Genomic DNA, 24,810 nt, shown 5'->3' with positions numbered 1-24,810 from the left:
CAACAACAAAGAAATAATTCTGAGGAAAGCCAGGGAGAAGAAAATGGTAACTTGTAAAGGAAAACTCATGAGATTATTGTCAGACTTCTCAGCACAAACATCACAAGCCAGAAAGAAGTGGAATCACATATTCAAACTATTAAGTGAAAGGAACTACCAGCCTAGAATAATGTATTTAGATAAGCTCCCATTAGATATGAAGGAGAAATAAAGACCTTTCCATACATACAAAAATTGAGGGAATTCTCCACTATGAGGCCTGCACTACAGGAAGTACTGAAAAGGGGTCAGCTCAGCTAAAACAAAATGACAAAAAAATAAAAAACATAATTAATAGTAAGGTGACTGTCAGGCAAATAGAAGCAGAAGAGTGCAACCCTTACTAAGAACAGGGCACTATAAGTTTAAACATTAAGAAGAGAATTGCTGTAGCAAGATAGTAATGAATGTTCAGCATAGGGACAAATTGAGACAACAATGACTGAAAAGGGGAGGATTCAAAGATCCAAATTCACTAAGGGGAATGGAGATATGGCACATACAGAAGAAAATGGATGACTACATCTACCTAACTATTCTTTACATATTCATGATGATAATCACACACCAAAGATTCAGAACTGAAGTATATAACATAAAAGAAGAACCAGAGGGAAAACTTACAAAATCCAACCAAAATAAAGAAAACAGAAACACAGGGACAAGGAAGCAATAGAAACACCGAGCTACCAGAAAGCAAAAGGTAAAATGGCTATAAAAAGACCTCATATTTTAATAATCACCCTACATGTAAATGGACCAAACTCACCAATAAAAAGGCACAGAGTTGCAGAATGGATCAAAAAAATAAAATAAAAGAAAAGAAAACCCAACCATAGGCTGCCTCCAGGAGACACATCTCAGCTCCAAAGACTCAAAGTGAAAGGGTGGAAAATGATATTTCAAGCAAATGGCATTCAGAGAGAAGCGAGAATAGTGGTACTAATATCAGACAAAATAGACTTAAAAATAAAAAAAGGTAAAGAAAGATACTGAGGGACACTTCATAATGATAAAGGGAATCATGCACCAAGAAGACATAACACTTATTAATATCTATGCTCCCAATCAAGGAGCCCCGAAATATGTAAAGCAATACTAACAGCACTAAAGGGAGACCAAAACACTATCATAGTAGGGGACCTAAATTCCCCACAGTTAGATATGGGCAGATCATCCAAACAGAAAATCAATAAGGAAAAACATCCTTAAATGACACATTAGACGAACTGGACATAATTGACATTTATAGAGCCTTCCATTCCAAAACAGCTGCTTATACATTCTTCTCTAGTGCCCATGGAACATTCTCAAGGATCGACCACATACTGGGACACAGAGTTAGCCTCAACAAATAAAAGAGGGTTGAAATCATACCAACCACATTCTCATAATGCTTTGAAACTAGAGATCAATTGTAAAAAGAAAGCAGGAAGAAGCACAAAATCAAGGAGATTAAACAACATGCTACTGAAGAATAACTGGGTCAGAGATGAAATAAAAAGAGAGATCAAGAGATACATAGAAATTAATAATAATGATAGAGCAACATAGCAAAACTTTTGGGACATGGCAAAAGCAGTCATAAGAGGAAAGTTCATATCATTACAGACCTACCTCCAAAAATAAGAATGAACCCAAATCAACAACCTAATGCTTCATCTTAAAAAACTAGAAAAGGAAGAACAATTGAGGTCTAAAGTCAGCAGAAGAAAAGAAATAATCAAAATTAGAGTAGAAATAAATGAAATTGAAAACAAAACGAAACAAAAAAATAGAAAAAACAAATGCAATGAAGAGCTGGTTCTTTGGAAAGGTTAATAAAACTGACAACCCCACCCCACCCCGCCGGCTCCCGGCTAGATTCACTAAAGAAAAAAGAGAAAGGACACAAATAAACAAAATCAGGGGTGAAAGAGAGGAAATTATGACTGACATTGCAGAAATACAAAAGGATCATACAAGAATACTATGAAAAAGTACATAATGCCAAATTTATTAACTTAGAAGAAATGGACCAGTACTTAGAAAAATACAACCTTCATAGACTGAATCAAGAAGACTGGAAGATCTAAATAGACTGATCAGCAGTATGGAAATTGAAGCAATCATCAAAAACTTACCAAAAAGTAAGAGTCCGGGACCAGATGGTTTCACTAGCGAATTCTACCAAACATTCAAAGAAGATTTAATACCTATTCTCCTCAAACTCTTCCAAAAAAATCAAAGAGGAGGCAATACTTCCCAACTCATTTTATGAGGCCAATATTACTCTGATAGCAAAACCTGGTAAAGATAACACACACACAAAAAAACTAGAGACCGATATCTCTCATGAACACATATGCAAAAAATCCTAAATACGATACTAGCGAACCGAATACAGCAACGTATTAAAAAGATTATACACCATGATCAAATGGGCTTCATCTCAGAGGCACAGGGATGGTTCAACATATGCAAATCGATCGATGTGATATACCACATAAACAAATTAAAAAACAAGAATCATATGATCATATTAATAGATGCAGAAATAGCCTTCAACAAGATACATTTATGTTCAAAACACTTAACAAAATCAGTATAGAAGGAAAGTACCTTAACATAATAAAGGCCATATATGACAAACCCTCAGCCAACATTATACTTAATGGTGAAAAACTATAAACCTTCCCTCTAAGATGAGGAACAAGATAAAGCTGTCCACTATCGTCACTGTTATTCAATATAACATTGGAGGTCCTGGTGAGTGCAATCAGGCAAGAGAAAGATATAAAAGGAATCCAAACAGGAAACGAAGAAGTCACATTGTCACTATTTGTGGATGACATGATTCTCTATATAGAAAACCCTAAAGACTCTACAGAAACACTATGAGAAACAATAAGCAAATACAATAAAGTTTCTGGATACAAAATCAACGTTCAAAAATCCGTAGCATTCCTATACTCTAATAATGAAGTGTCAGAAAAAGAAGTGGAAAAAATAATTCCTTTTGCAATTGCAACAAAAAGAATTAAATACCTAAGAATAAATCTAATGAAACATATGAAAGATCTATATAATGAAAACTATAAGACCCTATTAAAAGAAATCGAAGAAGATACAAAGAAATGGAAAGATATTCCGTGTTTTTGGATTGGAAGAATCAACATAGTTAAAATGACCATATTACTGGAAGCATTATACAGATTGAATGCAATCCCCATCAAAATCTCATTGGCATTTTTTAAAGAAATAGAACAAAAAATCATCAGATTTGTATGGAAGCATAAGAGACTCTGAACTACCAACGCCACCCTGAGAAAAAAAGAACGAGGCTGGGGGCATCACTCTGCCTGACTTCAAATTATATTACAAAGCGACAGTAATCGAAACAGCATGGTATTGGCCGAAAAACAGACACATGGATCAGTGGAACAGAGTTCTAAGTCCAGAAGTAACCCATATTTATATGGGCAAATAATTTTTGACAAAAATATACAGTGGAGAAAGGAAAGTCTCTTCAATAAATGGTTCTGGTAAAACTGGAAAGCTACAGTTTTCCAGAACTGATAGCTTTCCAGTTTTACCAAAACCATTTATTGAAGAGACTTTCTTTTGACTGAAACTAGACTGTTGTCTATCACCACACACCAAAATGAAACTAGACTGTTGTCTATCACTACACACCAAAATTAATTCAAAATGGATTAAGGATCTGAATATAAAACCTGAAACAATAAAATGCATAGAAGAAATCATAGGAACTAATCTCAAGGGCTATGGACTTAAAGAGGATTTTATGTGGTGACAGAAAGAAATCTAACTAGGGAGTTGAACACACAGTGTAAATATATATATGCCTTACTGTTAAAGTGTACAGCTGAAACTTATTGGATTTCATTAACCAATGCCACCATAAAAAATAAATAATCAATTTTAAAAATAAATTAATTAATCTAAAAATAAATAAATTAATTAACCCAATTAATTAATTGATTAATTAATCCAATAAATAAATAAATTAATTAATTTTAAAAAGTATAGAGTGAAAACAATCCCTAAAAAAATAGATCTGTAAAATATTCAAAAAAATTAATTCAAATAAAGTATTTCAAAATAAAAACCTATAGGATCACCTTTAAGAACCTTCAAATAAATTATTTCTGATACACAAACATATACATACCTCTAACCATTTAGATACATTTATGTGTTAATAAAATTCCAAATACAGATTAAAAAAACAAAAAGTCATTTAAAAATAACTTTGGTTGTTCTCATAACATATATGGCACGTGACGACTTAAATCACAATCATGGTTTTTGTTAAAAACACAACATATTTTTATCTATAAAAACTGCACACAAACTCAAAACAAAAAGGTTCTTCGAAGTGATACAATTATTCTAAATGTTAAGAAAACGTAGAAAAAAATCATTCTATTTTTAAAATAGAAGTGGATTAAGATTGGTCTGATTGTGTTGCTAGAAAATCTGTGTTTGAAATTTGTTAATAAATTATTGGTGAAAATCCTTAATAACTTTTTTGCTTTCCACTGTGTGAGGCTTTGGGAGTTGGTCAAGGTGGGAGTCACTTAAAGCCATGTACTTAAAGCCACGGGCACGATTACTCACTAGTGTAGCGTATACATTTTATTGTCTGCATGTAAATCTTTCACTGGGTATCTATTTTTTAAAGAACATAACCAAGATACTGTTATATTACTTAAAAAAATAATGTTTAAAATCATTGCATCACATCAATTATTTACTCTGTGGTCCTTTTCCTCAGGGGACACCTGCATTTCTTGAGACCACACTGTTTGAAACTGATCCCAGAAGTGGTTGGAAAAACTCCTTTCAGTTCAGCCCCACTCTGTCTACTACCTCCTTGGCGCAGAGCATAACTGGCCACTTTTAGGCATCTGGTAAATCTTTAGCCAAGCGGAAGATGGTGCCTGCCTAACCAGCCCCACCCAACACAGATAGATTGCATAAGTAGGCCAAGAGCGCACATTTTCCCCTTTATTTCCCTGTTTCTCTGTCATTATTATTCACTTTCTCAGAAAATCGTTTCTCAGCCCTATTTTGTTCTCCAGTGGTTTCCTAGGCTTCCAAGGCTACTCTCTAAAACATCCTTGTGCAGTTGTTATCTCACAAATTGGTTTGAACTATGCCTGTTGGGAAGGAAACTGTCCGGTCTTTGGAATTAAGCTGTTTTCACTTACGTGTAATCCAACTTTAAATGTGCATCAAAGAAGCCTTCAGACAAGCCAGGGCTAGTGTCTTTTGCCGCTATGAGAGCTGTTCAGTTTCTGCAAGACTTCAAAAACTGGAGGGAAATTTGCTTCTCCCACTTTATGACATAGTTTATTGTCTTTCTAACTCATGTTTGTTTTTCGTTTAAAAGTTTATAACAATGATGATAATCTTTGTACTTTGGAGAAGGATAAAAGATGTTGGTGAAAGCATAAGTGGTTCCCTTTGATACATCCTTCTGGAAGGAAGCATTAACATGTATAGAATGTACTAGCTTTTATGAAAACTACGAGTATACAGTATGCTAGGGTTAAAACCTGAACTGTCTAAATGCTACTGAGAGCTGTATCTTTTGGAATCCATATAATGATAATAAGAATTGTACCTAATAGTTATTGAGAGGGTACTTGTAGAGCTGATACCTGAGCCCAGCCAGTCTAACTCTAGAGTTTATACTCTACCACTCAGCTTTATTGCCTTTTGGAGGGAAAAGGTTTTGTCCTGGTTACTACATAAAATATGTTTGCATTTGGAAGGAATTTTAGGGCCATGTTTCAAAGATTTGATTGTGACCATGTCGCATAAGCAAAAGAACATCTGTAGATAAAACCAGTAACAGGGTGACTCCTAGCAGGACTTGAAACTGTAATGTTGCAAAGTATTTCTGGAATCACCACATACCTAAAAGCACCGTTAGATTCGGTTCTTTTTGGATTATATTCAATCCTCCTCTAAAATCATGCCTCCTTAGCAGTTAATAAACATTTCCAGTTTTAAGTGGTACCACTGTGAATGGGAATGCAAAGGCTGCCATTATTCTTGACACGGAAAGCAGAATAATAAAGGCAGACAAATCAGGTTTGAGTGACAAGGGTAAAGATTAGGCCTCCAAAGAGAAATTTATATTGGTAGGCAGCGTGTGGCAACAATCTGCTCTGCGATGTGGAGATAGAGACACCACTACTGGAGGGACCTTCGATCCTTGATTCCTGGGACAGGTTATACAGCAATATTGTGTGGAGACTGGGAAGAGGTACATGAGAAAGTGTTTGTAGCCTCGGAAGGAAGGAACATGATAGATGTTCACATCACAAGAGCCGCCTGCTGGCTGAATCACAGAGCATTCATCAGGCCTGTCTCCATAGAGAACCCTCATATGCTCATCCTGAGTACTTGTTCACGCTGTAAAGAGGAGAACAGAGAGAAGGCAATCAAGGAGGAAAAAAAGAATGGCAGCCTTCAGAATGGAGGGGTTTGGTGACCCAAAGGATCTGGCTGCCTTCTGTCAAGAAGGAAAGTGAAGAGAAAATCCTATATTCACATGCTTTAGAGGCCACTGCCAGAGAAATAAAAGCTTTCATTAGTCTCTTTCTTCCTTAATTAAGCTTTTCTCAGTATACAACTGGGATCGCTTTTATTTGAGAAAAAAGAGAATAAATCTAATAAATGAATAAAACAGAGATAAGTTGACTCCCTAGACAAAGCTCAGTGCTGGCAGCCTCGAATTGTCAATGGCAGTGCGGGACGACGCCTCGGGAAATCTCCAGAAGCATTCTTCTGAGTGAGAAGACAAGAATGGAAGTAACTTGCAATGGCTAGAATTTCCTAAATTCTTTGCTGCCTTGACAAACTTGTCCAAAACTGCATCTGCGTGTGATAGAGGAACCTGGTCAAGAGTGCTGAAGAGTGGGTCTGCATCGGGTCTCACATCTTCACTTGCTAAATGGGGGTAGGGGAGAGGAATAGCCCAAAGTAGTTCCCAAATTTGGTGTTGCAGGAAAATCGCAAATTAGTAACGGTTGTTGCTATAGTCACCAATACTATATAATTGCTGGGGTCCCTGCTGTATTCCAAACCTTGTACTGAGCCCGTCACTTGATAGGTGCACAGATATGTTGTTCAGTCTGGGATGAATGAGGCCCAAAAGGAATGGCTTTGCTTTGCAAGGGTTCATGGTGCTGGAGGCCTAAGGAAGTCAACACCAGGGAAACTACTTGGGTATTTAGCGATAGCTTTATCTTTTCAAAGGGCAGAACTTGGAAGAAAGATGTGATCTTATACCTTTTTCCATTGAACAAAAGGCTCCTTAGGAGACCAAAAACACATAACGATTCTCCTAAATTGAACATTGCATACACTGTATGAAAATATGAATGTTAGTCCATACATTTTGCAAATGCTTTTGCATACATAACTCATGTGACCTTATATGGATGAAGGTCACTTAAATAAATTTGTGCTTTAAGTTTCAGCTGTTTCAATTACAAAATGGGGAGATGGACTTAAAGGTTTTTAAAGTTTACAAACTTTATCGGCTCAAAAAGATTTTTATAATTTTCTACTTCAAATGAGGAATATCTCTAAATTACTCTTAAAGATTTAAAAAAGCATTTGTTTTAAGATGGTCTAAAATTGGGTGCCTGCTAAACATCAAGACATCATTTGTCTTCAAATTATTATGTACTAAAATAGGTTCCATTACTCGATGGATATGTTCCCGTTATGGCATCTATAACAACACGGGTGGATGTTACCTAAAGTGATTTATTTTTGGTTTTATCTTTTAATTTGCAACCTGTCTTCAAACATTCTCACTACTAATGAGCAAGTTTATTAAGAGCTTGAGGATGAGGAATGCCTATGGACCTGACCTTTTAGCAAATTGGCCAGTATCTTTTAAAATTAATCTGGTAAAGAGAAACTATTGTTTCAAAGGAAGTTTGTGGATAAGCTGTTAATTGCAATTGTTCATTTTCCTTTGGAAACTAGAGATGAAGAGTAAAATGTGGACAGGCCCTGCATGGAGAACTTGACACTGTTATTTGGAATGAATAGTTAGACCTCATAAGCTAGCTGTTTGCCTGTATATAAATCACACTTCCTCTTGGCCTCCCTATCTAAATTTGGAAACTAGAGAATACTCCACTTTACTGGGCAGTACTTTTAAACCAGTCTCAAAAAGAATCTAGTAAGTGAATCCAAACATAACCTGCTACCCCTGACAATGCAGGGACAGCTTAGCTGGAAAAGCAATGTCAGCTAACACAGAATTTGTACTTGAGGTGCAAGCTGCACTGATGCTTGGAGGGAAAAAACAAAAGTTGTTTACTGAAGGCTTAGCTTTTGATTTAAACGTTTTTTCCTATCAATTCTGCTGAGAAATAATTTCAAGTGTTCATTTCCATCTGGAGGCCAGAATGCAGGAGACAAAAGCTTCTTTATAGAGTGCAGAGAACTGCATAGACGCTTTGACAAGTCTCAGCTACAAAAATGAGTTGCTGAGGAAAGTCGTGTCCTGTTCTAAGCACTGTTATTTACTGTTTCAGAATCCTGACGGGGAATTTTGAGCTAAGAAAATATAAACCATATTTATCTTTCTGAAAATCCCTATTAAAAATGTTCTTACCACGCAGAGTATGTGGAAGAAATGTAGAAGAAAAACAGATGAACAGCAAACAGAAGAAAGGCATTACAGCAAAGTTTCAACTCTTGTGTGGTAGTTGAGGATCTGGACGTATTTCTGTTATAAACTGTCATTCTCCACATTTTTATTATTTTCATATAAAAGTTTGCTCCTAGCTCAAAGTCTCCGAAGGAAATCTTTTTAGATTTCTCTTTTCCAAATTATCATCAAGTTATAATTATGAATAAATAAAACCGATTATATACGGTGTATATGGAAAGAAGGGGGATACGCACAAACAGGTCAGTGAAGAGATAAGCTAATTAGTTTAACAAGATGGAATATCTCCAAAAACAGTGCCTTCATTTAATGACATGTCTAAAAAAAAAAGTGTTAGTAAGAATAGGAGTTGATCAGCCTTGAACTTAGAAAAGAAATCGTCACAGGTGCTAGAGATAATGATCCTTAAATTCTCCAAGTAACTAGAGGCTTTGTTGGTCCACATGAGATATCTTTTTTGCCTAGGTGGAACATATTACTGCCTAGAGAGTGCCTGGAACACAGTACCGCCCAATTCATTCATTCACTCACTCACTCACTCACTCACTCACTCACTCACTCACTCACTCACTTTTGTATTCTCATTGAGCATCTACTTCTGGCCAGATCTCTACCAGGCAGTTGGGAGGTACTTGCTGAATCAGAGAATGAACTCTGTGGTTCTTCTTCTGGTGTCTGGTCATGAGGCAACCTTTTGCTGAGACATCTTTCTCTTTAGCCAAGCTGTGACACAGAACGTCCTTGCCAGGCTGAGGGAGGTTCTGTCTGATGGACAGTGACATTTCTCATTGTAAATAACTATCTGGTATCTGGTTTTCTACATCAGTTCCTGTGACCTCTGCCAGTGTGACTTGGTGTCCTGAAGCATGACACTGAATATCTAAAGTCTCTGAGTATAAAAGACGTTGTAACTTTAATTCTGTATTGTTAAAGTCCACACATTTTACTCTTCTTGAGTAGGTGTCAAGGCACCTACTTCATTATTTCTTTTGTCTGAATTCTGCTAACTTGACAGGGCTGGCTACCGAGTTGGAGTTCTGAGCTTAGCCTTGATCTTGCCATGTAAGGTCTCTTTTTGTCACCATCAGCATTATCTCTGAGCAGCATCCTTGTGGAGCCCTCGACTAGCAGGTCTCCAAGTGGGTGCCTAGAATGCCTGCATGGGAACAGGGAGACTCCAGATGCTCAGTGTCATATTTGAGGACATCTAAGACAATTTTAATCAAGAGGTATTTCCAGATATGACTGTATCATAGCAAATTTTTCTTTTTTTGAGAAGCACTGTAACTTGTGATTTTGAGGGGTGTGCTTCATAAAGCCCATGTAAGAGGCAGCAGGAAAGAGCTCTTAACAATGGAAAAAGCACAAGCCCTGAGCCTCTTCACAAAGTGAGAATAAAATGTTAGCATGCATTACTAGGCACTTGGAAAAGCACGCAGAGCCCCCGCCTGCACACTACAGGCACTCAGCTACATGTTAGTCCTGTTTCAACCTCAGCTTCTCCTCATGGGTCTCAATTCTTCTATTTATGAAATGAAATAAGTAATAGTAAAATGGCTGGAGGATAGAAAATATATTAAATTGCTTATAGCATAAAGCCTAGTACATAACAGGCACTTAATACTTATTGAATGAACAGGCAAATAAAAATGCTGAGTTTCAGAAAGAAAAGTATTATACGAACTCAAACTACTAACATAGAGAGAAAATGTACTTATCACTTTTTATTACATGAGAAGGAAACACACTTAAAAATCAACAGTTTTGGACACTATATTTAATATTAGAAAATGTATTTTAGTCATATGCAACCTGAATCATTGAATAAAATAAACTGCCCCACTGCCATTATTGTTTTCTGATATTCATTTCTACCCCAAATTTTTCTGTGGTTACTATCTGCTACCTTTGTTTTCCATTTTCTCTCCAGGATAATTTCACACTAATTAATCTTCATAAAGCACTGTTTTTGCCTCTATGTGGCTTAGAAATACTCTTTCTCTCTCCCTGCCTTTCCATCTTTCATTAAATAACACCCCTATTCAAAGCCGTTTAACAAGTATCCTACTTTACCTCTCAGTCCTTTGTTCTTATCCTCTCTAACTCAGGAATTTTTTTATCTGGAATGTATAGATTTTCAGGTTGGATTTTATTAAGTCCACGAATGCCTAAATGTCTATGTAAAACTGTGTGTACACATGAATTTTTCCTGAGAGAAGATCCATTTCAACAAGTGATCAAGAGGTGCCACAGAGGTGACGACCCTTCCTACCTAGTGTCGGGTCTCCCTCACACCCTCACATTGGGGAGTCGTGCTCCTCCTCAACCAGGGCTGTCCTCCCATTGGCCCATCCTCTGACAATGGAACCCTTCCTTCAAGGCTGGCTGAAGATCTGCCTCCCACACAAACCTCACTGACATCTCTACCCCTTCTCTGGCTCCTAGAAATCCTGGCCAAGTGCTGAGGAACCACCACATGGCTATCATGTGCCCTCCAGATTTCATGATGCACGACTGCTCCACTTGAAGGAGTTACAGGCAAGTTCCTCTGGCAGGCTTCTTCGATATTTCTATGTGCGTTCAGCCTATAGATGAGCTTAGATGTGAGTAAAAGGGACTCGGTGCTGGGCAGGCCATGCCCCCACAGGCTTACAGCATCTCCTTCCACAACTACCTTGCACCATCTTTCCCGAGCTCTCTAAAGTGGGACTCTTGAAGTCAGTTTTAAAAATGAAACTAAACTAAACTAAACCAGGGCCCCTTCGTTTGCACACCATGTGGTTGACAGGTGTTCTCTCAAATCATTTTGGAGAAGCGGTTCTAAATGTGTTTTAAATGTGGGCCTCCAGCTCAAGGCCCACATGGACTCTGTGGGGTATCTTTTCATTGTGAAATATGATTAGTTCCGGGCAATCCTACCTACCTGCACACTCATCTGCACCTTACTGTGAACCCCAATTTTGATATCCCAACTCTGTCCTGGCTCTGAGTGCAGACATATAGTAACAGACGTGACTTCCTCTCCTTTGATCCCTGGTGCGCCAAATCATAAATCCTGAATGTTACAATTGCATTAATGGCTGGTCAGACATGTGATGAAGTGAATACTGGGTCATCAATGTATTAGCTGCCGGATGGAAAACAAGCAGAGGGGAGATAGGAAGAACAAACTAAAAAAGCCACAGATCTGGCTTGAATGTAGTCTCTTCAATTTGCAGAAATATCATTTTCATCAAAGGTCAAAGTCAGTTACTGGTAGAAAAATCAATAAAGTTGAGGGAGGGGAGAGACTAAATAGATAAATTCATGACATGTCTGCTGCATTGAAGGAACTTGGTGAAAATCTATGCATTTCAAACTCTTGGGAATAAATCTGGTTGCCAGTAAATTGGACCATTCACGTAGTTTCATGGCTTCCTGCTCTGAAAAGATTTTAAAGAATTATATTAGTGAAATATAGAGGGGAAAAAAGAGTGAGGAGAGATTTAAAAACCGCCTTTTGTCTGTTAGTCTTTATCACACATTTTATTGGACTCAGAATCAGGTGTTTGTGTTTTTGATTTTAAAGAAAGTGATCCATGAGCATGTTCTACCTGTCCATGACAATTATTGCAGATGATCAGAAATCTTTGTTACTGGCAATCCGAGGCCATCAGTTACATTGTACTTGTGGATAGTACAGGCATGCCTTGTCTTATTGTGCTTTGCAGATATTGCATTTTTTTACAAATTGAAGGTTTGTGGCAACCTCACATTGAGCAAGTTTATTGGCACCATTTTTCCAACAGCGTTTGCTCACTTTGTGTCTCTGTGTCATATTTTGGTAATTCTTGCAATATTCCAAACTTTTTCATCATTATTATATTTGTTATGGTGATCTGTGATCAGTGATCTTGATGTTATTACTGTAATTGTTTTGGAGTCATCATCATCATCATCATTATATATTACCATTATATATTATATATTATTATATATTATCATTATTAGAAATGGAGCCTGAAGATGTGACTAAATTGCTATAATCTCATGATAAAACTTTAAGAGATGAGGAGTTGCTTCTTATGGATGAGCAAAGAAAGTGGTTTCTTGAGATAGAATCTGGTGAAGATGCTGTGAAGATCATTGAAATGACATAAATAATTTAGAATACGTCATAAACTTAGTTGATAAAGCAGCAGGATTTGAGAGGATCGACTCAATTTTAGAAGGAGTTCTACTGTGGGTAAAATGCTATCAAACAGTGCACATGCTACAGGTAAATCACTGTGAAGGAAGAGTCAATCAATGGGCAAAGTTCACTGTTGTCTCATTTTAAGAAATTGCCACAGCCACCCCTACCTTCAGCAACCACCACTCTGATCTGCCAGCAACCTTCAACATTGAGGCAAGACTCATTGTCAGCAAAAAGATTATGACTCACTGAAGGTTCAGGTGATGGGTAGCATTTTGTTTTTAGCAATAAAGGTATTTTTAAGGCATGTACCTTGTGTTTTAGATATAATGCCATTGCACGCTTATAGTGTAAACATAACTTTTATGTGTATCGGAGAACCAAAAAACTCTTGTGACTCGCTCTATTGTGATATTCACGTTATTGCAGTAGTCTGGAATCAAATGCGCAATATATCAGAAGCTTGCCTATGCTAGAAAAGAGATTCTAATTTTTTAATCTGAACATTATAGTCTTAAGGTATTACTCTAAACATGATGTGTACTGTCTTGACGAAATGTTGGCTTAAAAATACTGACTCATTTCTTCCCCTTCCTCCTGTACCAACAACAGAGATACTGCCAGTTTTCAAAGTCCAATCTGGAGCCTACCCTGAGCTGGGAAAGGCTCAATGCTCTGGTAAACAGAGCACTATGCAGAGCCCTTCTCCACTGAGGGCATGTGGGTGGGCTATTACAAAGTGATTACATTTGCCATTCTTAGCTGCCAGCAAATATATTTGTTCATTAACACTGGATAGGTAGAATGCTGCTGAAGAGGACAACTGAGCAATTAACTATCCTTCAAATTAATTCTGAAGGGACCAGAAAGTGACTTCTCCAATGGCATTTTTTTTTTCTTCAAAGAATAATCTGCCTCAGAGATGGGCAGAAAGAATGAACAAAGGGAAGTTAGGTGAGGGGCCATACACAGGACTTTCTGGTTTTCAACTTCTATGTTTAGCTGGCTATTTAGCTGCATTAATCTAGGGTTCTCAATTTTGAAAATTCAAATAAAATTTGACTTTACGTTCATACTGTTTATGAAAACATGAGTTGCTAATCAATAACCCAGTGGTATTTTGTATATGTTGTGATCAAATTATGACATAATTTTATAAAAATTAATTTCAAATTATTGTCAAATTTTTTAACTCAGATCTGTTATGACTCTTACTTTTGAATATTCTGAAAGCCATCAGTATGGATGTAAAGAACCAACAAAAGGTTTCTCTAAAGGCATCGGTTAACTCAGTTTGGAGGCAGCCACGTATGGGAGAAGGTGCCCTCAGGGGTCCCGGGCACATGTTCTCGTTCTGTTTTAGATGTAAGAGCTTGCTTCAGGTGCTTGCTTTCTGAAGACCTTAGAAACTCCTACGAAAGGGCTTGCTTTGTGCCAGGTTCCAGCTGGGTACTCTGCATGCATGTTTCTTCTGACTAGCAAAGCAACTCTGGTAGGAGTCATTACTGACTTTGTTTCAGAAGAAGAAACACACTTGGAGGTCAAGCAGGTCACCCAGACCCTGGTGTAGAGTCTAAGTGGTGATGTGAGACTGTGGACTCTGCGTGGTTCTAGCTGAGGCTATCAGGATGAAGAGGATGAAGCTCCACAGGGCCTCCATTTTAGCCACATTTAGAGCTTTTCCTCCCTAGAGCTCTGCCATCCAGCACTACCAGTAGGGAATAGCCAAATTCAGCTATTTAAATCAATATAAAATTTTAAAATAAGGTCCTCATTCACAGTAGACACTTTCTGACTACAGTAGCCACATGTGAGTAGTGGCTACCATACTGGAGAGCACAGATACAGACGATATCTACCACTATAGGAAGTTCTACTGGATAGTGCTGCTCTAAGTGCTGGAATTCTGCTGTCTGGTTACAACTGTCTCTTCCATCCTATCACCGTCTAACTGAAGCTGGACTCAATCTTTTAGCTCTATCCTTTTCCTTGCAGTCCATTGGACGCCTCTGAACCCCTGCCACGAAGCCTAGACTTTCCAACCACAATTTTCTTGGCATCCTTGACTCCCTTGCTTCTTGGCTTTCTGTGTACAACTCCCTGCTGATCCTTAACCACTGGAAGATCACATTCTTTTGATTTCCTTGCTCCTGTTTTGGGATATGATGCATTATTGGAAAGGATGATACGATAATAAAATGGAGATAATGGATGCTCTTCAATACCAAGTGTGTCCTCTCTCCTTCTTAGCACTTCTTATATTGACTCACTAACTCATTCCTGACAATGCCTTGTCCCTGAAAACCTAAGATCTCTCATGATCCTCATTTTCCACAGATGACCTGCTTCATAGCTGGTGGGGAAGATGATCTAAAAACCAGGCCATGAACTTCCTCGACATGTTCCTATAGCTTTCTTTTTGTTTTCCTCTAGCCATGGTGATCCACCACCTGCTTTCCACCCAGGAGTACATATTTCTTGCTCTCTGCTCATGATGTCTCCATCATCTAGTAGTTCTCTTCCTAATTTCATCTCTGCTACAAAGCTGTTTTTGGATCATTATATCTTTCCTTAACATTTAGTTCCCTAACATTAGTTTCTCTAACACTTTCTCTGTCCCCCTCACATACGTTTTTAATTGGTATCACACAGATTGATATGTAGGGCATCTTGCTTCTTCCCCACTAAACTACAACCAGTGTGAGGAGTACTTGCTGGATTCATCTTGTATCCCCAGTAGCAACTGGCACAGACCCTTAGAGTGTATTCAGTACATATTTATTTAATGAATATCTGTATATATGTTTTTTGCAAATGCCAGATTAATTCATAAAGTAGATTATATTTAACTCAATAATAAATCGATGAATACAATTCTTCTAATGATCTCAACACGAAGTTCTAACTAAACCATTACATTACCAAGACGTCTGATTGGAAAACAGCATGCATGTGTTGATGACTAGCACAGCAATAAATGGTGCTGTAGAAGTGTGCAAATATCTTTCTGAGAGAGGGTGAAGCAGGTACGAAATGATAGAGAATGGGCAAACGAGCTGAAATAGACTTACCTTGAGTAGCAATATAATGATTGGGTCGATGATAGCCCTAAAAATAAATGAGAAGGAATATTTGAAAAACTTAAAATCAATACGCAGCCCAGAAGTCACAAGCTAAGTTTGCCAAAATGAATGCACTTAAAATACCAACAGTTGCATCACTTGAAAGTTAAATTACCAGACCGAGTACAACGAGTTCCTCTTAATAAGCATAGAGGCATCAAATATAACAGTTCTGATGCAGAGGGGGTGTGAGTAACTAAATTATACACCGGTTGTGAGATGATGGATGAGCAACAAACACTAACCACTTATGGATTCTCTAAAATAACATGACCCCAACTCTTATTAGAGTGCAAACAGGCTGGGAATGTGCAACAGAATTTCATTTGTGTTTGGGGTATTACTGGCAATGTGCCAGGCTTTACCACATATTCTGTTATATTGGTATAGGCAGTTATATCAATAGTAATACTAAACATCATTCTTAAACACTGCTCATACCAGGACATGATGTTGTAGCAGGGGCTAAGAATTTAAAGAGGCAAAAATTCTGCAATGCTCCTTTATTTTATCATAACCCTATAAAAGGAGGAAAGATGAAAATTGAGACCATAGAAAGAAGGAAGGAAAGAACACTGTAGAATCAATTTCTGGGAAACATAAAGGCAACTTATGGAAAACTACACATAGGTGACATAACATCACCATGGACCTTAAAACTTTCCATTTCTGTCTCCTGACATGACCCACAATACTGTGCCAAGAGCCACATGGAAAACAGAATTAAAAAACTTAAAGAGGAAATTCAGATTTTTCAGATAACTTAAATACATATCTTTTAGATTATTTTTTGCTCTCAAAACCAAGTTGGCAATAACGAACAACAAGGGCAACTGACCTGATATAAGTCTCAAACATAGAATCATGGCAGATTAAATAGGATTATTTAGATGAGCACTCATTTCTTGCTAGCTAATAAGCTCTAAAAGGTAAGGCCCTGGTCTGACTAATTCTCTCTACATGTCAGTCCTAAAAAGATGCTAGAACTCATTTGTTAAACTGAAATAATCCACACAGTCTATGAAAGACCTATGTTGCTAAAACACAACGGTCATTTCTCAGTCCTCATCCATACGACCTATCACCAGAATGAGCACAATTGCTTTCCTTGAAATACTTTCTTTGGTTTCCAGGATATGACACTCTCCTGATTTTCTTCCTACCTACTTTCCTGGCTATCCCTCCTCATTTATTTGCTCATTCCTCTCCTTCACACCTTGATGTTAATGTTGGAATGCCCAGTTCTTGGTCTCTTTCCTCGGTCTACACTTCTTTGCTGATCTCAACCAGTCTCATGGCCTTCGATACCATCTGCACATGGATGAATCCTACAAACTTACTTTCAGTCTGAGCCTTTCTTTGAAATCCTGATGTGATATCAATTGTCTACTTAACACCTCCACTTGGATGTCTAATATATATTTAAAGTTTAACGTATCTAAAACTGACCTTGTTTCCTTCCTACCTCCCATCTCAATCTGCTCCACCTACAGTCTTCTCAGATAACGGTGAATCTATCTTTTGAAGGCATCCTACCTCTCTTCTTCCTATACCCCATAGCCAATCTGTCAACAAATCCTTTGTCTCCATCTTCAGCATAAATCCAGGATTCTACCATTTCTCATCCTCTGGTGCCACCACTTGGCCAAGCCACCATCATCTCTGATTGCACCCACAGCCATCTAGCAGGTGTCTTTGCTTCTACTCTGGCCACCTACAGTCTGTTCTCTCAGCTGCCAAATCATGTCACTCCTCTGTTCAAATCTCTCTAATGACTACTCATCTCACAGTGAAAGCCAAAGTCCTTATGGCTGTTTCCATTACCCAGCCCCACAATCTCTCATCTCATCACCTAAGACTCTCCCTGAACTTCACAGCACTCCAACAATATGTGCCTGCTTGTTTTTCTTCAAATTCGCTAGGCGTCCTCCATAGCAAGGCTTTTTCACGGCTTTTCTCAGCCCAGATATCTATATGGCTCAGTCTCTCATCTTTGCTCAAATGTTACTTTCTCAGTGGAGCTGACTCCAGCCACTCTATTCAAAATTGCGATCCATCTCTGAATCTTGTCTCCTTATTCTCCCTTTATGACTTTCATTTTCCATAGCACATACTACCATCTAAAATACCACACAGAATTAACTCACTTATTTCACTTATTATCCATTTCTCTTGATTAGATCATCAGCTCCATTAAGTCAGAGGTTTGCCTTTTGCTCTTGGTAGGACTTATTCATAGTTGTAATTCTAGTACGTAGAAAAGTAATTGACATGCAATAGGTACTCAATAAAATTTTACCGAATAAGTGAATAAAGGGGATACTGACTTTTTTCTCTGTTAAAATTAAAACTAATTAATCTGGTAAACACAAAATCAGACTACTTTTATGTTCCTTCCTCTGTATCTCTATCCACTCATTCTTTAAAGCTTAGTTCAAATTACCTCTACTACTAATCTGATCGTATTTACTTCTTCAGCCAGGTACAAGGAGGCAATTAGTAAGTGTTTATAATATTTCAGACACGTGCCAGGTACAGAGAATATAAAGATGAGTAGGACACTGTCCCTGTGCTCAAGGTCCCAGTAGGACCCAGTATGAAGAAGATTCTCTTGGAATTTCTCAGGGAAAGGAGTGTTATAGGGAAGAGGTTTCTTACTTCAGCTTCTTGTGGAGAAGGTAACAGGACTTTGACACCTCTAAGTACTTCCGTAACATTTGCTGAATAGAGGAATAAGTGCAATGCACTTTAGGAAGAAACTCTGTTTTACTCAAAAAAAAAAAAATCTAACTTAGGTTGAGTATATTTTTGGTCATTATCAAAATGGTGTAAAGGTCTTCAATTGAGGAATGAGATATGAATTATTTTTCAAATAATCATCCCCCAGCCCTCACCCTCAAGTCTATAACCAAACTGTCAACCCTTTCCAAGTAGCACTAAAAATAACATTCTTATAGTTATTTATAGATAACTCTTAGAGATTGTGATGCAGTAATTTTGGTATCATCTGAATAATACTCAACCAAGAATAAAAAAAATCATACATACGAACAAAACCTGTCCATGGAAGCACCGACAGACTAAGAAATAGTGTGATGGCAAGCAAAGGATGTCTTGGAAACTGCAAGGGGTCAAAATCTGTTTAATGTAAACCGGGGCCTTGGAGGTAATGGCAACATTCCCTTGATTTTCAGTCTACTTTTGATTTTCATTCATTCTTTCAACTGAAAACATGCCGCCTCCTAAAGAATTTATTCTAATGTAAGACATTAAGTTAACATGATGCAGAATGAACAAAGAAGCAGTCTTCAATAATTAAACAGCCTGCATATTTAATGACATGTCTTGCGTGCATTAGGAGTCCTGGTTAACAGCTGCAGACAACTTTGAAGGCAACTTAAAAGTGCAATGATGACAAGAGATGGCAAATCATCGAATTAGGAATTAGAGAGTTTTGTCCTATTAATATGCAAACAGATTTTTTTAAAAGTGTCGAATAATCCAAGTTGTTGACAAAAAATGGAAATAACGTGTTCTGAGTCCACATAAGCATGGACGACAAAAAGGCACAGAGTGTTCTAGAGGAGTTACCAGCAAATAGGCCGACCCTCACTCTAAAGCTCTGTGGTGTGTGGGGCAATATTAATGCATTTGCTTCCGGAGCTGAACCAGCACGTGTCCCCCAGCCTTCCAGCAGAAACGCCATGCGGTATGTGTCAGAACGGTTGGGCTTACTGGCAGTTTCAAGGTACGTACATCGATATAATTTCCATTGATATAGTCTGAGTTGGTGTCCCCTTCTATGGTCTGCAGCCTCACCCGGGAGTGGTCATCTGCAGAGGAAAAGGAAAAGAAAACAACAACTAACAAAAGCGATCCTTTGAGCTGTTCGGAGCTCCAGAACACAAGGGCATTACATTGAGATCACCCGCATCCGTGCCACTTTAACGATAAATAAAGGATTAAAGACTACAATTTCTACACTTCTTATTTTGCTATTAAGATGAGGAAGGATTTATAATTCTTTGCATTTCACAGTAAATCCCATTAACTTATTCTTTGATCAGTCACAGATGTGCAGTGTTGGCAGAGGTTTGAAACTTCCACACAAGAGTCTTCTGAATCACAACAGAATTATGTCTTGCATTGGAAGTTTAGCAACTTCACTAAATCACATACAAGCCCTGAGATTTTGAAGGTTGCCCATGACATCCACCTTGACAAACGATTGTTATAAACCACAGCCCAGCCTTCTGGGAGGTGCGGATGTGGTTCTAACCTCATAGTCTGTGAGTTTTCTAAGCCTTTCCTCTGTACCTGAGGGCATGGAGGCGGGGTGGGGGTTGGGGTAGTGTAGAGCAAGGCTGTCCCCTATCAGTCATGTGACTACATGCTGCTCATTGATACCAGCAAGTCTTAGCAACACATCTGGAGAGGGGGATGAGAGCATCTGCTTCAAACTGGACTATTTTAAGGATTAAATGAAAACAGATTGCCAAGCACAATGTCCAACACCCAGCAAGTACCGTACATGGGTCGTGATTGTGGTATTAATTACCTATATTTAAATTTTTTTTCTGAATAAAAATTTTTCTCCCCAAATAGCATTGAGACATCTCAATTATTTCCTTGAAAAATCTATATTTTAAAAAGGAAAGTTCAAAAACCCCCGTAAGGGCAGGGTTTTGTTTTGCTCACTGTTCCGACCCCTGACCCCTAGATTAGTGCCTGGAACATAGTTGATTTCCCCCCCAAATATTTTTTAGATGAATAAAGAGGTAACCTTTTGCTTTTAGAAAAAATATGTGCTTTAAAAATTATTTCCCCGAATTAATTAATTAATTAATTAATTACTTTTCCTTCCAATTAAAGCTTACATTCAAACCCATTATTTAGAAGAGATGAAAGCCAGCTGCTCTGAATAGGAAGCACTTAAAGTTTCTGATAGGTGGCATGAGAGAAACTGCAAAACTTCACTTCCAACGGTGCTGTGGGCGGTCCTGCCTCTACACTGATATGTCTCCTCAACATTTCCTTTGGGTTGATGGGTGAGAAACGAGTCCCCAGTTTGAGGCAAGAGCCAGGAGGCCTGCAGGTGACTGACCATTTTATCCACAATCACTGGAGGAAGTGTTGATTTGGACCTGTTCCTTGGCTTGACATGCTAATGAGTGAAAGTCAACATTTCATATTGATCCCTCAAGTTCAATCGCTGTGGATAAATGTTCTGTTTTCAACAGTGTTGGTAGAAGAAAATTGTGTCAGATTTCTAACCTTCCTTAATTGAGGAGACTTTTCATTTCAGTTCATATTATTTCACGTCAGTGCCTTACAATTAATTAATTGGGGCTCAATAAATTTATCTGGAATATGGAAACAAAGTGGGCCAGAAAAGGAGAAAAACCTAGAGGAAGCTGCGTCTTCCTGCTGTTCTCAAAAGATAATATGGGTAGTGCTTGTGTGTGTGAGCTCTGGGGTCAGGTGTGCAGGTTAGAATCCTCCACCTGTGATTGTGGGCGAGTTGTTTAATCTCTCTGTGCTTTAGTGTTCTTATCTATAAGATAGGGATTAACAGTGCCTACCTCATGAAATTATTGTGAGCATTAAAGTAAAACACAAAAAGAGATTAGATATAAGCCCAGTGTACAGTAAGTGATAGTTATTGCTATTGTCATGTGCTGTGTAATAGATACTCACATCTTTCTTCTCACTCACTATCTTTATAGTTGATGCCCACACAGACAACAGCAGCCCAGAAACGGACTCATATGCGGTCAGAATTCTTCCTCGTGGTGACTTGTTTAAGAACTAGTTTCTTAGAATACATTTTGCTTAAAACCTGAGGCTCCCTATCCATAGTTTGCTCATGCTATGGGGGAGGTGAGTCATTGAGGTATAGGATATGTGTGGATTGTTATGGCTTTTGTATTCGTTAGGAAAGTCAGTGCACACACACAGCTATTTCAGAGTGGAGCTATAAACAATTTTGCTGGTAAAGCCACTTGAGCCTCCTGAATGAAGGATGCTACAATAGAACTGAGTCATGGCTATTCTACACACATCAGGCTTTTAGTCAGCTCCTCTGGAGGGAGATTAGGTTTACCTCCCTGTACTCTCGACTTTCCCTGGGCAATTTTTTAAAAGGCAGGCACTACATTAGGGCCTCCCTATCTGTAGAAGCAGAGCTGTCTTAGGATCTATTGCACCTTCTTGTCAGAATCCCCCGTCTTTCACAGTTAATTTCTCTTAGACCCTCAAGATAAATGCTGCCCATTCCCCATGATTTACCACCCGTGGGCTTCCCAAATTGTTCAGGAATGTTCTCGTTAGGAACTTCAATCTCTGACAAGACGGCACTCTCATCTCCCGTAAACAGAGCTTTTGCAACAGTGTTTCCCCATCAACTCCTGCTATTCGGTCGGTCGCCCCCTCACATTTTTACCGTGGCTGCTGCTTTTCCAAATTTAATTGCTCCACTTCCCTCATGATGGAGCAAGACACATGCACAGCGTATTTCCTGAGCAGACTGAGATTGTTTTATTTCCCTTTATATACATGGCAATATCTTTATTTTAAAGTAGATTCTACTAGATTATAACCTCGTATGGTCAGAGACCACATGGTATCCATTCGAAAGACCCCGAAGAGCACGTTTCACCAAGGCACAGCATCCAACCCCAGGGGCTCCACTCACAGCACAGCCTGTGCTGCCATATGCATCGGTCCTGCCTAACACACAGCAAGTGGTAGAGTATTTAACTTTTCACGCATAAACATGGTGTTGTGGGAGTCACTGGCACAGTGGAGGCGTGGCAAGCTGTGATCAGTGAGGTTCACTGGGCTTTCCAGGGCGCTGGCAAAGGTCCTGTTGTGGACTTGGTTAGCAGTTTTATGAGTGTTTGCTTTACAACAATCTATTAAACTGTATATGGATGTTTTAGACCCTCTCCGTACCTATAAACTATGAAAAAATAAAAAAGCCCACCCTGAGGACATTATGCTAAGTGAAGTCAGTCAGACACTTCTCAGTGCCAGTGTTGAAAGGACAAGTATTGTGTGATCTCTCATATGAAGCATCTAGAGTAATCAGATTCACAGAAACAGAAGGCGGAATGGTGGGTGCCAAGGGCTGGGAGGAGGGGCATAGCGAGTTGTTGTTTAACAGGGCACAGAGTTTCAGTTTTGGGAAGACGAAAAAGTTCTGGTGATGGATGGTGGTGAGGGTTGCACAATGATGTCGATGGACTTAGTGCCACTGAACTGTACACCTAAAAATGCTTCAGATGGTAAGTTTTCTGTTACATGTATTTTATCACAATTTAAAAAATGAGTCTAGTTTCTCCACCCCTCCCTTGTAGAATACCTCTTTGTGTTCCACCCTAACCCCAGATATCCTAGGAAGCAGCATTTTCAAAGGTGAGAGGGGCATTTCATGACCGGGCAATCTGAGAGCCCGTGGGAGTGCCTGTGCTGGGCGGGACTGGTTCCCTTTCCCTGACAGTGACCCTAGAACTTGTCACTAGAGGACAGCTGTCTTACGTCATTAATCTGTCCTTAGTAGATATGTTTAAGAATTATTGAAATGAGATTTATGAAGTGTTATTTTCTTTCAGTGATAAAATTAATGTGAGTATCGATAAGTTAATGTATCTAAAGGCAGGAAGATAGATATTTTAGTGGTGCCAGTGGGCTAAATCTTTTGGAGGAGGAGTCAGCTTGGAGGAGAACACAGGAACACGAGTTTTGCCCATGGGAGGTGGCTGATCATCACATGACTGCCCTCCTTGGTGCAATGGGTCAGCACTTATCAAGTTGATCCTCTGCCTTCTGGCAGGCTGATGTGAAAACCATCCTTCCTAAACAGCAATACAATAAATAAGAAAGTGTCGCCATCAACCCACACTGAGTCTGTGGAAGCAAAAGGGAAAGAGATGAGATGATGTGCCCCTCCAGCCACGAGCACTTTCTCCGAACTGCTGCTTGGATATCTGAGGGCACCCTGGTGACAGAACGGGGATTTTTAGGGGTCCTGTTAAATCAAGCTCTTAGTTGCCTAGAAAAATGATAAATGTAGACTATCGGGGTAAATAAATCAGCATATGGAGGCTCATTGCCATGTTTTCATAAACTCTCATTCACCTTGAGTCAGATGCCAATTAGGAAGACTAATATGTGTCAATCATTCTTTTAGGAAAACTTGATTCCTTCTCTTGGGGTACTCTTGAAGCTAACTAGTATCAAATGACTGTGAAGAAATGCTAGAGGACATTTCTGGCATGTGGCAAATGGGAGTCACTCAGAGAAAGGATCCACAGAAATGCCAACTGCCCACGGGCTGAGTCCTGTCCATCCTACTTTGCCTTGGAGGCCAACCAGATGAGAGAGGGTCATTCTCAGTGCCAGGGTTGAAAGGAGGAAGTTGGGAGAACTCAACTGTTTAGGTTTACAAATTTGGGGAATCCAATGGGATTTGTCCTAACTATAGATCAATTACTGACCATGAAAGCCAAAGGGTCAAGACTATAAGGACCCGGTCTTTCCAGGAGACACAGCCTGGTCAGGCTGAGAGGAGTTGAGCTTTAGAGTAATAAACTACCATCTCTATTTCTCTCCAAGTATGAGAGTTTTTTTCTTGGTTATCCCAGAGACATTTCATGTTGATATTGTATAGTAAATGAAAATACTAGGGCTTCGGTGTCTCAAAGCCCCTGATTTGAATTTTAGCTCTACTGCTCCCACAAATTGTGAACTCAGACAAACTCTGA

At 38.7% G+C, this 24,810-nt stretch overlaps 1 protein-coding gene across 5 annotated transcripts in view; it reads right to left on the bottom strand.

Moving 5' to 3' along the window:
* Nucleotides 1–24,810, bottom strand: part of PTPRM (protein tyrosine phosphatase receptor type M) — a 699,551-nt gene that overhangs the window by 63,363 nt on the left and 611,378 nt on the right. For all 5 annotated transcript variants that reach the window (XM_039845844.1, XM_039845843.1, XM_039845845.1 and 2 more), the window contains 2 exons: nucleotides 19,802–19,878; nucleotides 15,995–16,031 (listed from right to left, as the gene is read on the bottom strand). In XM_039845844.1, coding sequence (XP_039701778.1) covers nucleotides 15,995–16,031; nucleotides 19,802–19,878 — 114 coding nt within the window. The remainder of the gene's footprint in view (nucleotides 1–15,994; nucleotides 16,032–19,801; nucleotides 19,879–24,810) is intronic.

The sequence above is a fragment of the Pteropus medius genome, unplaced genomic scaffold (genome assembly GCF_902729225.1).
Source record: "Pteropus medius unplaced genomic scaffold, Ma_sr-lr_union100, whole genome shotgun sequence".
In the NCBI taxonomy this organism is placed as follows: domain Eukaryota; kingdom Metazoa; phylum Chordata; class Mammalia; order Chiroptera; family Pteropodidae; genus Pteropus; species Pteropus medius.
This window is presented reverse-complemented; position numbering and strand designations above follow the sequence as displayed.